This window comes from Ailuropoda melanoleuca, chromosome 1, assembly GCF_002007445.2.
Source record: "Ailuropoda melanoleuca isolate Jingjing chromosome 1, ASM200744v2, whole genome shotgun sequence".
Classification (NCBI taxonomy): domain Eukaryota; kingdom Metazoa; phylum Chordata; class Mammalia; order Carnivora; family Ursidae; genus Ailuropoda; species Ailuropoda melanoleuca.
In genome coordinates this window covers 124804808-124822777 of record NC_048218.1, presented here as the reverse complement: position 1 = coordinate 124822777, position 17970 = coordinate 124804808, and the positions used below count along the sequence as shown (strand labels likewise).

Here is a 17970-nt window from a genome sequence, read left to right as displayed (position 1 = left end):
GATTAAGAAGCTGTGTTCCATATATACAATGGAATATTACTCAGCTATCAGAAAGAATGAATTCTCAACATGTGCTGCAACATGGACGGCATTGGAGGAGATAATGCTAAGTGAAGTAAGTCAAGCAGAGAAAGACAATTATCATATGATTTCTCTCATCTATGGAACATAAGAACTAGGAAGATCGGTAGNAGGATGATCGGTAGGGGAAGAAAGGGAAAGAAAGGGGGGGTAATCAGAAGGGGGAATGAAACATGAGAGACTATGGACTATAAGAAACAAACTGAGGGCCTCAGAGGGGTGGGGGTGGGGGATTGGGATAGTCTGGTGATGGGTAGTAAGGAGGGCACGTATTGCATGATGCACTGGGTGTTATATGCAACTAATGAAGCACCGAACTTTACATCGGAATCCGGGGATGTACTGTATGGTGACTAACATCATAAAAAATCATTAAAAAAAATAATAATTAGGCAATTAAAAATTCCAACTATTTTATTTATCAAGTATAGCATTAATAAACTCACAACACCCTATACGTAACTAGTATATATTAGGTCAAAATACTGAAGTCAATTTATAATCTCCTGACCAGATGCCCTAACGGGATATACACACTGGACACTTTCTCTGGAGCTACAACATGCCTAAAACACTGAAAACTTAATGGAGCTCCATGGGAGATTACATGTCCTAAAGGAAGAGAGAATCACATTAAATAACGTAATTTAAAAGCAAGAATTATATTAGCTACCTTGGTTGTGATTTAGGGCTTACCAGTGGCTTTTCTGATTCAGTAACATGCAGCTTATTAATGCTGGATATGTACTTCTCGGCTAACCTAATATGATTATTTCAGAACCTGTTAACAATCAACAGTCAACAGTGCAAAACCCAAATGAAATTAAGAAACTAAGAAGGACATTTAACAGCACAATATGATCTTATCAACCAGAAATCAACTTTATTCTAGCTCTTTTGGAAGAAAAGCAGAAAATAAAAGAGCTACAGAAAGACAAGGAAAAAGGAGAGTAAAAAAGAAAAGAACAAAAGTGAACATGGACTGGAAAAGGAAGGTTCTGCAGAAGAAGTGATGACACACAGAAAATGGAAAAGTGAGTATCAAAGGATAATGGATATAGAGTAAAAAGGTTATTTTAACTTTCAAATTTCCTTACAAAACAAATGTGAAGAGTATATGAATTCATAGCTTGGCATTAAATAAATATATTGAAATGATGTCAATGTTTAGAGGAACATTCTTTTTTGCTTTTTTTTTTAACGTAATCTCTACCCCCAACATGGGGGCTTGAACTCATGACCCCAAGATAATGAGTCACATGTTGCACCAACTGAGCCAGTTAGGGGCCCCAGAATAATATTCTCACTGCACTGAATAACCGTAGATAATTTTTCAAGGACACTAAAACGTGTTCAATAACAAAATGAATTTTATAGGACAACGAAAGTAATCACAAGACATAATGTGGTAAGCCCCAAACGTTATTCTTTTAATATAATTACATTTTTAAATTAAATGTATAAATTTGGTGTATTTCTGTAAGTAATAGAATGTAATAATTCTAGTCATTCTGTGCTTTATCAAAGATATTTATGGTAGGCATTACTAGTTATTCCCCAAAATTCAGTCCTTCTTGCTTTCTTAACATAATGTTTCTAATGTTAAAACCTAATTTTCTCCTGGGTGGCAATATGCACTGCCCCCAGCAACAGCTCACAGAGCGGCATAAGCCGAGGTTGACAATTCTGTGCTTCTCTGTCAGATACTTGCTTCTACAGTCCTCTTGACAGCTGGGGTGACCATGAGGCCCAGATCTGGCCAGTAAGACATAAAGACAGGTCTGCTGGGGCAGTTCTGAAAAAGATTTGTACTGCCTTTTGGCTGGCAGCTGACACTGCCCCATATCCACATGTTAAACATGGGCATGATGTCTAGGGGTGGGAGACCATGATGTGACAAACAAGAGGACACTAGGGATGACAGAATGGAAGAAAGACCTGAATCCTTACTAAACAGCTGAAACAATGTTAGCACCACCCACATCTAGACAAATCCATATTTTTAAGCCACTGTTAGTCTGGCTTTAGTTGGTGTCACAGCTCTCGCAGTCTCACCCAGCACCACAATATATAAAAATGCATGAGTCCCTAACAGTTCTTTAAAAAAAAATGAAGGAAAAACAAAAGAGAACAAAATCATGCCACATTTGCTGCCCCTGGAGGTAGCTATCATAGTAACACATTACTTTGTAAATTGATAATAAAAATGCAAAATTTAAATATTTACTAATCATTTTAAAAAGGAACTGCAGTTCAGGGTAACCAGATATCCTTAGTTGATGAGTGAAAGTTCTTCTTTACAAATGAATCACAGCTAATAAATACAGAGGAATAACAAAAATAGAAATCACTTTCACATTCTCCAATGAAAAATGTAAAATGATTTAGACAAAAATCATCAATAGATGTTAAAACCAGCAGGAGAAAGATTGACAGGGAATTAAATATTCTCAAGGTGCCAAAATATCTGCAAATTCACAATGAAGTAATTCAACGAAAGAAAAAAAAATAATATTTTTAAACAAAAGGTGCTCAAACAACTGCATATCTCTGTAGGGAAAAAATGAATCTTACACTTTACATAAAAATTAAACTTAAAAGATAAACTTATGAATTCTCAAAAAACATAGGAAGAAAGATTTGCAACTTTGGGTAGAAATTTTACATAACATGCAAACAAAACTACAGATAAACTGGTCTATCAAAACTAAAAAATTTTGCTCTCAAAAAGATGATATCAAGTGGGAAAAAAAGGCAGCATTATTCTTTCTTTCCTTTTTAAATATGTGGCTTAAACGCATCCTCGATCCTGAGACCAAGACCTGAGCTGAAAACAAGAGTCAGACACTTAACTGACTGAGCCAACCAGGCACCAGAGCAGCATTACTCTTAATAGGTAAAACCTGTAACTAATCTAGTGTCCATCAATCTACAGATACATTAACACTGACTATATTCACAGAACGGAATATTACTAAGCAATAAGAGGGCCTCTTATGCATCCAACAACAAAGACGAACCTAAATAAAACACTGCACTAAGTCAAAGAAACATGTCCAAGACTACATGTTGTATGGTTCCACTTATAAGAAGTTTTAGAAAAAGTCAAATCTATAGACATGGACAGCAGATCAGGGTTTGCCTGGGTTTGGCAGTGGGAGATGGGGCTGACTGCAAACAGGCAGTAGGGAATGGTTTCGTGGTGAGAACAGTTTTCTAAAAAAGTGTGTTGTGAGATGGTTGCACAATCGTATAAATTTACTGAAATTCATCAAACTATCCGCTTAAATGCATGAATATTATGGTATGTTAAATTACACCTCAATGACAATGCAAAAAGAAAAAAGGCAAGCCTTAGAGCGGGAGAAAATATTTACAATACACACATGTGACAAAAGACTTGTATACAGAATATATTAAGAATTCTTACATAGCAGTAAAAAGAAGAAAATAAACTCTTTAAATACCAAGCAAAGACCTTCTGTATTAAGCATTTGAAAAGTTGGTCACATCAGCTATTAGGTGAAAGGCAAATTAAAACTACAATGAGAATCAACTACCCCCACCCATTACAATGTCTAAAATTAAAAAAGACTGCCAACATTGAATTTGGTGAGGACCTAGAAGAACTCTAATCTACTCATGTGAGAATGTAAAATGATAGAACCACTCTGGAAAACTGCCAGTCTCTTTAAAAAGTAAACATATAGCTATTGCAAAAACTCAACCATTCTTTGCATTTGATATTTACCCAAGAGAAATGAAAACCTACGCTGACACAGAGACTTGCACTTGACCCATGGCAGCCTTATTCACATAGCCTGGAACTGGAAATAACCCAAATGCCTGTCAATTAGTGAACCGATAAATGTATGTCAACTAAAACGGAGTACTAATCAGCAATAAAAAAGGACCAAACCACGAAAGCATACAACATAGATTGATCTCAAAGTAATTATGAAGAAAAACAGAACCAGACATGCGAAAGCATACTGTGACTTTGATTATATAAAACTGCAGAAAATGCAAACTAATCTTGAGTGACCCAAAGTAGTTACCTGAGTCTTCTCCTGAATTACAAAATAAAAATGTAAGTATTTACTACTATAATAAAAAGCCAGCATTAGATTGTTTAAATTAAGTGAAATCATTTAAAGAAGAGTTGCCCAAATAAAAATTTGAGTTTCTGAGAAACAGAAATTACACAAATTTTGGAAAAAGAACAGTGATAGATTCTGTATGAAATACAATGAAAATTTAGTCAGCTATTGAAAAAATTATTCACAGGGCAGTATGAAAATGAAATTCCACTCAGTGAACTGGAAAACTATGGAAAGCTATAATGCCAAAAGACCCTATGGCTGAAAGCAGACAGTTAATTAGACTGAATTAGAGTGAATCTACATTAGAAGATAGCAATAAAATCAAATTTAAAAACAAAGTAACCAATGTTACTGTAGGTTGTTCATGACAAGAGAATGTATCAAAGAATAAGAAAACAGCATGACTATATAATATAGAAACAAAAATAACAGTACTACTTTACATTTGGCATAAAACAAAAACACAGAGCAATACCACATGATAACTGAAATGCTACAAAAGAGAAAGGGGTGGTGGACAGAAGGAAGGAAGGAAAATATTAAAGCATAAAGCATGAAGAAAATAAAATTATTTAAAGCAAGGATCAGCATAATTTAAAGGGCCCAAAAGTAAGTATTTTAGGCTCTCCAGGACACATATGGTCTCCATTATATTTTCTTCTTTGTTTTTTTCAACCACTTAAAAATGCAAAAACAATTCTTAGCACCTGGGCCATAGGAAAACAATCCACAGTACCAACCCTTGATTTAGAGTGTTTAAATAGGAGTTCAAATTAATTTCCATTTAAATTTAAGGATAAAATAGTAAGCATAGCTAAACAAGTAAGACTAAACTTCAGGGAAAACATTCAGGGATCAGTTTAAAATATCTTTTTAAGTTCTAAAACACCAGGCCAGTACAAATTAATAATGTTACTATTATTAGTAACAATATATAACAATATATTAACTATAGAAGAGTAATTTTCAAAATTATTATTTACACATGTCATAAACCTTATTTAACTAAATGTAAATGTACCCGTGCCAGATCTCTATTAAATCTAAGGAAAGTTAACAATGATAGGAGCAGAGAGACAAATATTTGGGGGGGAGGGGAATGGCAAGTCATCCACTGAGTTTAGCAAAGGAAATACATGAAACATTTAGCTTAGTGTAACTTGAAGAGCTCTTCCTATAATCATCCTCCCAAATTGTTTCTTTTTAAATTGAAGTATAAGTGACATGCACCATTATATTAGTTCTAGGTATACAACATAATGATTTGATATTTGTGTATATTGCACAATGATCACCATAAAGTCTAGTTAATATCATCACCATAGTTACAGAATTTTTTCCCGTGATAAGCATTTTTAAGGTCTATCCTCTCAGCAGTATAGTCTTATTAACTATAGTCACCATGCTGTATATCCCAAGACATTTACTTTATACCTGGAAGTTTGTACCTTTAATTCCCTTCATCCATTACCACCTACCCCTCCTGAAGTTGTTTATTTTTGTCAAGAAAAATGCTTCGAGAAAACTCAAAAAGTTAAAAATATTACTACCATATGATCCAGCAATTCCACTACTGGGTATTTACCCAAAGAAAATGAGAACACTAATTCAAAAAGATACATGTACTCCTATGTTTATTGCAGCATTACTTAAAATAGCCAAGATATGGAAGTAACCTAAGTGTCCACTGATAGATGAACAGATAAAGGGAGCGTAGTGTACGTATACTATGGAATAGCCATAGAAAAGAATGAAATCTTGGGGTGCCTGGCTGGCTCAGTCAGTAGAGAATCTAACTCTTGATCTTGGGGTCATGAGTTCAAGCCCCAAGCTGGGCACAGACTTTACTTAAAAAATTAAATTAAATTAAAAAAAGCCAAAAAAAATCTTTTTTGAGACATTTATGACATTTACGAAAACATGAATGGACCCTGAGGGTATTAAGTTTAGTGAAACGTCAGACACAGAAAAACAAATGCCATGTCATTTCACTTCTATGCGGAACCTAAAAAAACAAAAAACCGAACAACAACAACAAAAAACCAAAAAACAAAAACAAAACAGAAACAGACACACAGGTGCAGGAAATAAACTGCTGGTTACCAGATGAGAGAAGGATTGAAGGGGCAGGCAAAGTAGGTGAAGGAGATTAAAAAGTACTAACTAGCAGTTATAAAACAATTAAGCATGGAGATGTAATGCACAGCATAGGAAATAATCAATAACACTGTAATAACTTTGTATGGTGACATTAACTAGACTTAGAGTGGTCATTTCATAACATTTAAAAATATCTAATCACTGTGATGTACACCTGAAACTAAAAGGATATTGTATGTCAATTTACTTCAGTTTAAAAAATAAATAAAAAGAAGACTACTTCAAGACTTGAAAAACTACTGAAACTCTATGCTTAGTAAATGGCAAAAAAACCAAACCAAAACAAAACAAAACCCCAAAACAAAACAAAACCAAAAAAAACACCCAAAAACCCTAAAAACCAAAAAGCGCCTCGGGACCACACACACAACAGGAGTTTATATAGATTCAAATGATGACATCTGTTCTAGAATTCATGAGAGAAGCCAGGAAAACCTGCAAGCAGCTAAAGATAGGAAAAGCTAGACCTTTTAAAGCAGATATCCAGCTTGACAAATCAACTGACACCGAGTCTACTACTGGTGTTTGTTGGGCCAGAAGAGAAGAGATCACAGAAAAAGTGTTGCATGTTGAACTACCATAATTAGCTACAAAAGGAATAATTTTTTCATTGTTCAGCTTTGCCAGGGAGTGGTTTTTTTCAAGCTTAGGAAATGCTTAACTTCCACAGGTCTTCAACACAATGCATTTAAATTGGTACCCTCTCTATGATAGAAGCAACTGAGAATTTTTAACTATAAAGGTAAGAACGTTCATAATATAATCACTTACTGCATGCTATGTAGACATTTATCTGTTGAACCTCAGTTCTACAATGTCATCTCTTGGAAAGACTCTGTCTAGATCACGGTGTCATGGTACTTTTAGCTGTTAACTGGTAAGCACCAGAACCCTGGGCTTGCTTGACCAAGGAGGTTTTCTGCCTTAGGGAAAAGCCAGGTTCACAGATATTTACTTCCCAGCACTGGCAACAATTACCACAATGGAGATCATTGCCCAGTACGAAGCTCTGAAAGAACAGATCACATAGGCCCTCTTCCTGATGACTTTTAAAGACAAGTGAGTACATCATCTTCCCCCATTCTGGAACCTCCAGAAAGTCCTGCACCTGTTTACTGGGAAAGCTTATAATTCACAAGTTAAAGCCGTCTTCCTAATTAAAATGTCATCATTTCACTGTGGAGGACTGGTATCTATGGTGATGCAGGAACTCGTCCAGATCAAAATCTCTGTCACCTATTTTTGAAAGCTAGCTAGAGCTCGAGGTAATGAATCTGTTGCAATCCTGAAATATTGTAAGGTTCTCTCTTTCTTTGTCTGCCTTCTGTCAGTGAAAGATTCTGAGGATGAGTACAAAAGAGAAAGAAGGAGAAACTGGAGTCAAGGAAGAGTTGCAGATGGAAGCCATATCTAGCCCCATGTCTGCGACAAAGACAGCCAAGTGAATTGAAGAATGTCTTTTCTAATGTAGTGATATGGTATGCTTCACCAGAAGATGCACTCCAAGTCATCAATCCTTCCAAACTCTTAGTAAAGAAAATGGTAGTGATACCTCAACGAATCTTTTCCACATAGAAATAATACAGCTTTTGTGAGGTTAGTTTACTTCCATATTTTTTATGTAGGAAGAAACAAGAGTTCCTCAATATCTAAGTAGTCAGTTAGCTATATGTGTTCAAAAAGAGAAATTTTTTTTTAAAGATTTTATTTATTTATGTGACAGAGAGACAGCCAGCGAGAGAGGGAACACAGCAGGGGAGTGGGAGAGGAAGAAGCAGGCTCCCAGTGGAGAAGCCCAATGTGGGACTCGATCCCGGAACGCCGGGATCATGCCCTGAGCCGAAGGCAGACGCTTAACGACTGCCCTACCCAGGCGCCCCCCAAAAAGAGAAATTTTGAAACGCGGTAATAGAGATTTTGTGATACTACAAAGCTATTTAAAACCTACAAATGGAAACAGCACACTTAAGCAATTAACTAGGAAAAAACAGTAATGATCAAAAATGATGGCCATCAACTACACACTCAAAGAAAATCACTAATATTTTTGAGAAGCCAAATTAATGTCAGAAGTTGATTATTAAATGCAAGTGATGACATATAATTGTTAAAAAGTTCCTTATTTATTGAAAATCTCTGTTCATGCTATGAGCCTATAAACTGATTAGGGTGCAATATTTCATGAATTCAATAGTACTTCAAATTAAAATGCTGTCTTTCTTTTAGTCTATTTTTACAATAAATATTAATAATATGTTTACTTCAATGATGTCTGATAAATGGGAGAATATGATTTGAGAATAAAATAGATGCAAGCTGCAGCATCTGTTTTAGTGGGGAGTGAAAGGAGTATTCCAGGCCTAAAAGGAACAAGAAAGCCCTGAAGAAGGAAGGAAAGCAGGCACGTGAAAAACTAAAAGCAAGCCTGTGAGCCTGAAAAGCAGAGAACACAGGGGAAACTGGCATCAAATATGCATGTTTAAATGCTGAAGAGAAGGAAAAGAGCACAAGAGAGAGGATAAAAACAGAAAGGAGAGCTGGAATACAATGAGATAAGGTTCCTAAAACACTGGGACTCAGAGCACAGGGGGTGTGAGAGGTGACTGTACGAAATAGAAATTAAGAGCATCCGCTCAGGGTGAACTGGAGTGTACGGCAAGGTGGAAAAGGTTGATGGAAAGCAGAGAAGGTCTGAAATACTAACTTCAGAGAATAGGAAGAAAAAAAAAGTTGGCCAGAGAAACATAAAAATTCAGAGGAATACTGAAGAACTGGTTTAGATTAGTCAACACATGGAGAGTTTCCAAAGAAATTTTTATGCTACAAAAATTCCTTTTTCAACATAAATTGCTTTGCTGATTGTAAAATAATTTAAAATATGATTATTTAACAAAATCAGAATAAACTGCTTGGTCTTATTTAAGAAAGGTGGAAAGCAGGCATTCCCGGACCATGATTCTACCACTTGCTAGCTGTGTAATCTTCAGCTAATTTCTTAACCTTTCCAGGGCTTTGTTTCCTTAACTATAAAAAGTGGATAATTATATCTTCCTCACATATTTGTTCCTGAGACTGAGATAACAAATGTAAAGTGACTAACCACAAATCCTGGCAAAGAACATGCACTCAATAAAGGTTAGTTTCTTAATTCCTGAACTGCCTGCTGACACAGCAGGATGATGTCTTGGTGCTTTCTAAGAGGTAAGGCAGGAGGCTCCAAAACAGACTCCTTCCACTAAGACACCCTGTTTCCCAAGAAGCATTATTTCAGTAGCATCATTATTGATGCGGGTTTAATCTTCTCAGTTCTGCAAGGCCAGAAAGCTGACGTAGTGAAAATAACCCAGAGGACTAAGGTCTGAGAGAGATAGACACACATGACTAAATTCAGAAATAAATGATGTTATAAACACGAATATTAATTTACACGAGAAATTTGTAGAAATTGTAAAATGAACCAGAATGTTAATACTGGCAGATCGGAACATTTTCTCCCTTTAGGAAAATTATGTAGGAAGCCCAATTATACTCAGGTTGGTTACTTTATACTTATGGAATCTAAACGAGACAAATGAATTGGATAATGTTGACTAATGACAAACTATGCTAATATAAGTTATGCAGCCTAACAGAGAAATAATATTCACATCTACCAAGCAGATTCTACTCTCCTTTAAACCACACTGAGACATACAAAATTAAAGCTCCCTGGTTCCTGTTCTTCTCAGATCGATGCAGATCATTCCACATCTACCACACAATATTTTTACATTTTTTTCTTCTTTATCTAACTTAATCTCACTGATTAGACATGGGCCACTAGCTAAATAATGACAGTTATCTACTTTAATTATCTTCTGATTAACTTTACACAATCCAAATTTTTTTTAACACTAAATATTTAAGGATACAAATTTCCTACAAGTTTATCAATTCTACTTTAATTTTAATATGAATTAAAAACTGAAGCAAAGTCAAATTTGACAACTGTTAAAAGGTACCCAAAACAATAACATATCTAAAATCAAGTTCAGTTAAGAAAAATTATCCTAGAAAATATTTTCCCACTTTAGATATATAAGAACACAGTAAAAAAAATAAGCCTTTAAAAGTAACCATTCTTTTCCAGCATGTTAAAATCACCTACTCCTATTGAAAAACGGTATTTTAAACAAACTTTAGTAATGCTTCTTTTCTACCATTGTTTCATTCTCATGACTCTGAAATATAATAAAATACTAAGGATTGCATAAATTAAAGATATAAGCATATATATATATACATACATACATAGCAATACATACTTCACAGGAAAAATTTGAAATAGTATATATACATAAAGTTTGAAATCTCTGAGGTAGTGATAATATGGACATTAGATGAATACAAAAGGCTTGGGATCCTTCACTTTCTGAAATAGTAATTGCTACCTCTCTCACAACTAAATGAGCTGGGCTGATATCAATTTTCTATAGAAATATTCATCTTGGGGTGCCTGGGTGGCTCAATCATTAAGCATCTGCCTTTGGCTCAGGTCATGATCCCAGGGTCCTGGTAGTGAGCCCCGCATCAGGCTCCCTGCTCAGCGGGGAGCCTGGTTCTCCCTCTCACTCTTCCCCTCTCTCCCACTTGTGCTCTCTTTCTCTCAAATAAATAAATAAATAAATAAATAAAAATAAATAAATAATAAATGGAACAGTGATTGTTAATGGTGCAAGATTCTGAGGTTAGAGTGCTTGATGTCTGGATTCAAACTATACCATGTTTTAGCTGTGTGATCTTTGACAAATTAGTTAAGTTCTCAGTCTCCTCATTTGTAAAACTGAAATAACAATAATACTGACCTTACTGGGTTGTTGAAAGGCTTAAATAAGTACAAAACAAGCATACTCAACAGGTATTAACTATCTATCTACATAGACACTTAAACTATATCTCATATACATTACATACTAGAATCTTGGAATCTATTTTTAAACTTAGATAAAGATATATTAAATAAATTTTCCCTGTACTTACTTTATACCCTACTCTTCAATTCAAACTGTAGACATAGTTCCTCAGTGATAAGGGCATATATTAGGTTTTTAACCTCAAAGTCAAATCTTCATGTGTCTTATGACATATTTGTCACATTAACAATGTGCTACTACTTTTATTACCTGTGTCTCTACACCCTGTTCCAGTAGGCGCTTAGCTTGATTTTCCACTTCAAGTCGAGCTCTTGCAATAAAAAGTAAATCATTTTCTATTACTTCTATTCCAGAAAGATCTATTCCTTGAGAAAGATAATCTATTAAAAAAACAAACACAAACACATTTAAGTATTTCACTATTGAATAAATATCAAGGTACTGAAATACCATGTCTGAGTCTTTAAAATACTATAGATTTGCTGTTGAACACTATTCCCTTTCAAAATCTGCATTTTAAAAAATACAGTTACCCAAACATTTTCTATTTAATAAATAACTTTACTCTGGAGCAAAATATTCTAAATAAGATTGAGTTGATAAAGCAAGAACAGAAATGACAATTATAGTAAATACCAAATAATGTCCACATATCACATAAAAAGTAGTGTCAAATTCATTTTAATATAAAGAAATATCTTGATCTTAGAAATCTAAGAAATCTCAGTAATTTCTCAAGCTGCAAGATAGTTTTAAAAGTTATTCTATAGTAACAAAATATTTGAAACAAATGTACACCATGTGAATAATTAATAAATTATGAAAATAATTTAGCACACTAACACTTATCATGCTGTCAGTTTATAGGATTATGCAGACCTAACAGCAACTTTCATTGAAGGATTTTCATGATATCATTGCGTAAAAAAATTTACAAAGAGGAATTAACTACTTATAGAATTAACATATTCTAGTTATAGAATTAACATATTCTAGTTATAGAATTAACATATTCTAGTTATAGAATCATACAGAGCAAGAAGCACGAAAAGATCTCTGTGATGTTAATAACTGTACATACTTAGAATTTAAGAAAGTTAATTTTTTATGTTTTTATTTTTTGACTTATCTTAGACATATCTAAGGTAACTAAAATGCTAAAACTAAAGGTCAAGATTTCAAGATTAAGCAGCTTATTCACAGTTCTAAAACTCTATTTTCTATTTTAACGAGATAAATTATTTCTAAAAAACACAACTGCTTTAGATAGAAGATTACTTTGTTTTCTAGTTACTTCACAGAATATCAAATCTGTTTTTCACCATATTCTCTTAATTAGAACTCACTTTTTAAGTCTTATTAAAATATATTCCAAGCACTTACATATTATCATTTTTTACTTAAGCAGAGTCACAGCATACTACCTACTACAATGCTAACTAACCACTTAGTTAACTATCCACTCCAGTACCTACTGATTGAACACCATATATATAGTTAGTGCTACACAAGACAACAAAAGGAAATGAAACAGATGGGCAGCTGAACAGTGATTATTGCTAATGGCACCTCAATCATGAGCATTTTTGTTAAATGTGTATATCTAAGGGGACTTTGGCCTACCACAATGGAAAGTTTTGAAAAACCTTTAAATCATATGGGCTTAGGATTTTGCCTCATAATTTACTCACTAGGTGGTCACAGTCACAAGATATAGACAGCCTCATTAAGCCTCAATTTTTTCATCTGTAAAATGTCAACAGCATATAAGTCATGCCCTACATAACTCTTAAGACTATGATCAGAATCAAAATAAGTTAACAAATGCCAAAATACTTTATACACCAATATATTATGTAAATGTAGGGTGGGTTATAATACACAAAAAAGTTTTTAATCTGATTTTTTAATTTTAAATTTTATTTTTCAGAGAATTTTTTGAAAACTATATTTGGCCCCAGTCATGGTAATGATCAATGAGGAAATGCTATGTTTACCCGAAAACATTTACTAGACAATATAGATCAAACTACAGGCATGCACACAGTAGAAAATAAGTTATTATTTTCTTTTCAAGCTGGTTATCAATTTATTTCTTTTTTTCTGTAATCTAAGGAGGAAAAATATCACAATTAAGAAAAAAAAAAAAGGGGAGAGACACTATGAGTAAGTGATCTGCCTGGTTCTATTTCTGCCATATATGTTTTTGAATACATGTCCTGCCATCTTTGGTACCAGTTACTTTATTTGAAAAATGAAGAGCTATAGTATATAAACCTTAAGGTTCCTTCCAGTTACAAATTTCTAGACATAAACAAAGCCAAAATTGCTTTATTCTTACAAATGCTGATCTGTCACTCTGGAGACAATTCAAATCATTCACTCAAACCTTTTATTGAGTACCAAACATTTATAAGTCACAAATACCAAAGAAATGAGCCAGACTTAATTTCTCACGCCAAGCAGCAAAGTCTAAGAAAGGAAAACAAAACACAAAGTTGCAAACACTGAAAGATGAAGATAAAATGTATTATGCTAGGTGTTATGGGAACAAAAAGAAAGTAAATATTGTTTATGTATTCACACCTCTAGTAGAGGTGAGAAGAACATAAATCATTAATTCCAATACTTTTTTTTTTTTTTAAAGATTTCATTTACTTGAGAGAGAGAGTGAGAGAGAGCATGAGAGAGGGGTGAGGAGCAGAGAGAGAAGCAGACTCTCCGTTGAGCAGAGAGCCCTGGGATCATGAACTGAGCTGAAGGCAGATGCTTAACTACCTGAGCCACCCAGGCACCAAATTCCAATACTTTTTTAAGGTAAACTAATGGCCCCCATCACATTATCTAACCAACTCCTTCTCCCACTGCCCCATCCAATTTATCCACACTGCATACTCACTTAAAAAAATATAGCTACTCACTTTAAAAAATAATCAAAATACTAGATTTGGAATACAAAGGATTCTATTGGCTGGGAGGGAGAAAGAGCCCTATTATTTCGCTTACTGATTACTCCACAAACCAGCTTTCCAATAAAAGAGGTTAAGTATAGAAAGAAGGGGGTGAAAAACAATGGAAAAACAAAGTAGCACCAGCATCCCCCCCACCCCAGCCAGGAGAATGGAGGGATTACACTAAATTCTCCCCTCTTGTTTAACCGTCCCAAACAATCAGTATCAGTGTTTCAAGTCTTTTCGCATCTGCTCTTTGTGCAACACATCTAGGGACTGGAGCCAAGGACAAGATGATGTTGATTCCAATAATAATAAATATAATTTTTGAACACATAACATGTGGAGAGCATTAAGCTGGACACAAAATGTCTTTTTTTAATGTATGCTTCCACTATTTGTAATATTCTAAACAACCTTGCTAGAAATATTATTGAATTATTAACAAATTCAGCTGGCTAGTAGGCAGCAAAGAAGAATTTAAATCCAGGTCTGACTTCCATATTTTCAGTAGATCATCCCAGGCCAATCCCACAAGCCTGAGAAAGAAGAAAACGTTATATTCAAAGGATAGACAGTATTCCTCCTATTGTATTCCAGTTCGTTCAGTGAAAGACTAAAGCTGTAAAAATCTTATCAGAATTAACTGTTCGGGGAATTAAATTAAGACAGATTAGAACAATGACAGCATTAAAAAACTCATATTTTGAGTTTAATGAAAAGAAAAAAAGGAAAATTCTTGAAATATATAAAATGTCCTAAAATGCCAAATTTTGAAATATGCCAGCATTAGTCACACTTTAACAATTAAACCTTAATAGATGTAGAGTACGAAACCAGAATTATCTTTCTGTCACTTACTACTAAAATCCTTCCATGTACAAAAATACGTATGAAGAAACTAACATGATCCTTTGGATTTAACATATCACCTCCTTAGATGTGAGAAAATAATGAGACTAATTTTTATGGAAAAGAAATGGTATCAGTCATCTTTTTAACTACACTGAGAAAAATTTAATCTAATATTGGAGAAAAAGGAATTCAACCAAAGCATCTGACACAGGAATCAAGAGGATGGATAACATCATCATAAACAATTTTTTTGTCAAATATACACAAGTGTTTGAAATTTAAGGTACTAAAAAACAAATTCTGGTTTCCCCTAATCAGTACTACACCTGGCCAGCAGAATCAATGTTCTCATGCTCCTCTCCCACTCATGGAATCTATGGCTTCCTGTTAACAATTTCTCTTTCTATTTTGCAACACAAATCCTCCTTATTGATTCCAAAATCCTCGCTGCTTCTTCCTCTACCATCATCCTCCTTTGTTTAAAACAAACAAAAAGAAGAGTAATTATAGTTTGTGTGTTTTTTTTTTTTTACAGCTTTATTCTTTCACTGAACAAACTGGAATACAATAGGAGGAAACTTTGTAAATAGGAGAAACTTTGTAAATGACTAAAAACCACTCTAAAAATCAATTTGGGATAATCTAGTAAGATTTCATATGAATTTCTCTATGACCAAAATATACAGTTCCAAGGCACATAACCCAGAGAAGTTCATATATATGTACATTGGAAGACATGTACAATGTTCATAACAGCATTGTTAAAAACAAAACAAAGATGAAAACAACCGAAATGACCATTGACTGGAAAAGAGATGAATAAAATGTATCATTCATTCAAAATACTACTTTAGAAGAGTAAAAATAAACAATGATAGGTGTACACATTAACATCAACATCAATAGTATTAAGGAAGAAGAACAAACTTTTAGAAGAATACACACAGCAAGAGGTGATTTATATCAAGACATGCAAAATTAAGCAATATATTATTTAGGGACACACACAAACATTAATAACATTTAGAACAGTTAGTAGAGATAAGTGATACAACAGGCTTATAACATTCTAATTCTAAAACTTGGTGGGTAGTACTTGTAACTTACACGTTAAAAATGTGGTTTTGTATTTTTATATTTTTCCATTAAATACTAAATAAGAATGAACCACTGGCACAGATTATAGCATTATAAACAAGGACATTACAATAGTTATAACTATATTTCATATATTCAAAAAGAGAAAAGACTGAACATGTTAGTAAAGACATGTATAAAGTAATATACAAACTGAACTGCTAGCAATATAAAAGACAAAGACTGGATGGGATTAACAGAAGATGAGGCACTGCAGGTAAAACAAAAGATATTGTCCGTGAAAAATTTAATGCTAGAATTATTAACTGGTAACTGGATAAAGTCATGTCTTTTCCTTTTAAAAATAAGTTCATTAAGGAATTTTTAGAAATTGGAAAAACATTTCAGGGCACCTGGGTGGCTCAGTTGATTAAGCGTCCTGACTCTTGATTTTAGCTTAGGTCATGACCTCAGGGTCCAGAGACTGAGCCCCGTGTGGGGTTCTGGGCTCAGCAGGGGGTCTGCTTAAGATTCTCTCCCTTTCCCTCTAACCCTGTCCCACCCCAGCTCTCACACTCTCTCTCAAAAAAGAAAAAGAAGAAAGAAAGAAGAAAGGGAGAAAGAGAAAGAAAGAGGAAAAACATTTCAAAAGGGAGTAATTACATAACCTCATAACATAGAGACCACAAAAGCCAAGTGGATCACTGGAATATACATAATTATATCTGAGAAATATATGAATCTTCAAATTCTCAAGTAGCACCAAAATAGACTATATCTTCCCCCTGGATGTTTATCTGAGAAGAGCAGAAAAAGCAAAAACTGACATACAGGAACTGGGCAGCTGGCTATAGTCACTTACCAATGAAAGTGACTCCCTCCTACACACCAACTTTGCAAAGAGCACAATTCAGATATGTGCCTCTGAGAAATTTCAAGCAACCTTCAGATGTTCCTAAAATACTTAAAATCTTGGTAGTGCTTAAAAGTTAAAATAAAGGTCTACTATATTTCTTTAAAATCTTATCCTCTTTAATCTACTCATGAGTTCTTTTGTTCCTGTTTTTATTTGTAATTACACTTGTTCACAATGTCTAACTGAGGGTTGTAAGCATTCACCCATCCTATTATACCCCTTATAAATATCAATTTTTGATAGCTGCCCAATATTTCACCAAATAAATGAACCAAATTATTTAATCATTTACCTAAGATGGAATAATTATCATAAATAACTATTTTATCTTTACATATATAATTTTTAAATATCTAGAATTATTCCCTGGGGAAATAATCAAAGACAGAATTATTACTGACTCAAAGTTACACTTTTAAGTTTATTGATACAAATTATCAAACTAGTTTTCAAAATGACTGTACCACTTTATACATTTTTTCCAGTAACTGATGAGTCACTTAACCACAGATGGCACTGGATATTATCACTGTTTTGAATATTTTATATGCTGCCAGAAGAAGTATGTTCTTATTGATGGTTTGCTATGATTTTTAAATGATGAAGCTGAATAACTATTTTTTACTACCTGTATTTCCTTTTGAGAATCTCTAAATAATTTTTAGTCCTTTATCTTCTTCTTCTATTGCTTTGTATTAATTATATATTAATATCCACTATTTACCCATTCATATTTGCTATGAGTATTTTCCCAGTTTAATTATTTTTTAGTTATTTAGAATATTACTTCTTGAGGCCATTTTCAGAATATAGTCATACAATTATATTATCTAAGAAGCTCCATCTTTATTTCTTCTACACAACCCTGATTATAAACTTCAGACTAAAGCCCACCTTTTCCAAAAGCAAGGCAG

The 17970-nt window shown here is 33.8% G+C and overlaps 1 protein-coding gene across 1 annotated transcript in view; it reads right to left on the bottom strand.

The window, feature by feature from the left end:
- The window catches only part of COG5 (component of oligomeric golgi complex 5), a 285065-nt gene that overhangs the window by 138715 nt on the left and 128380 nt on the right, over positions 1–17970 (bottom strand). The window contains exon 7 of the mRNA XM_034666445.1: positions 11507–11637. Within this exon, the coding sequence (XP_034522336.1) occupies positions 11507–11637 (131 nt within the window). The remainder of the gene's footprint in view (positions 1–11506; positions 11638–17970) is intronic.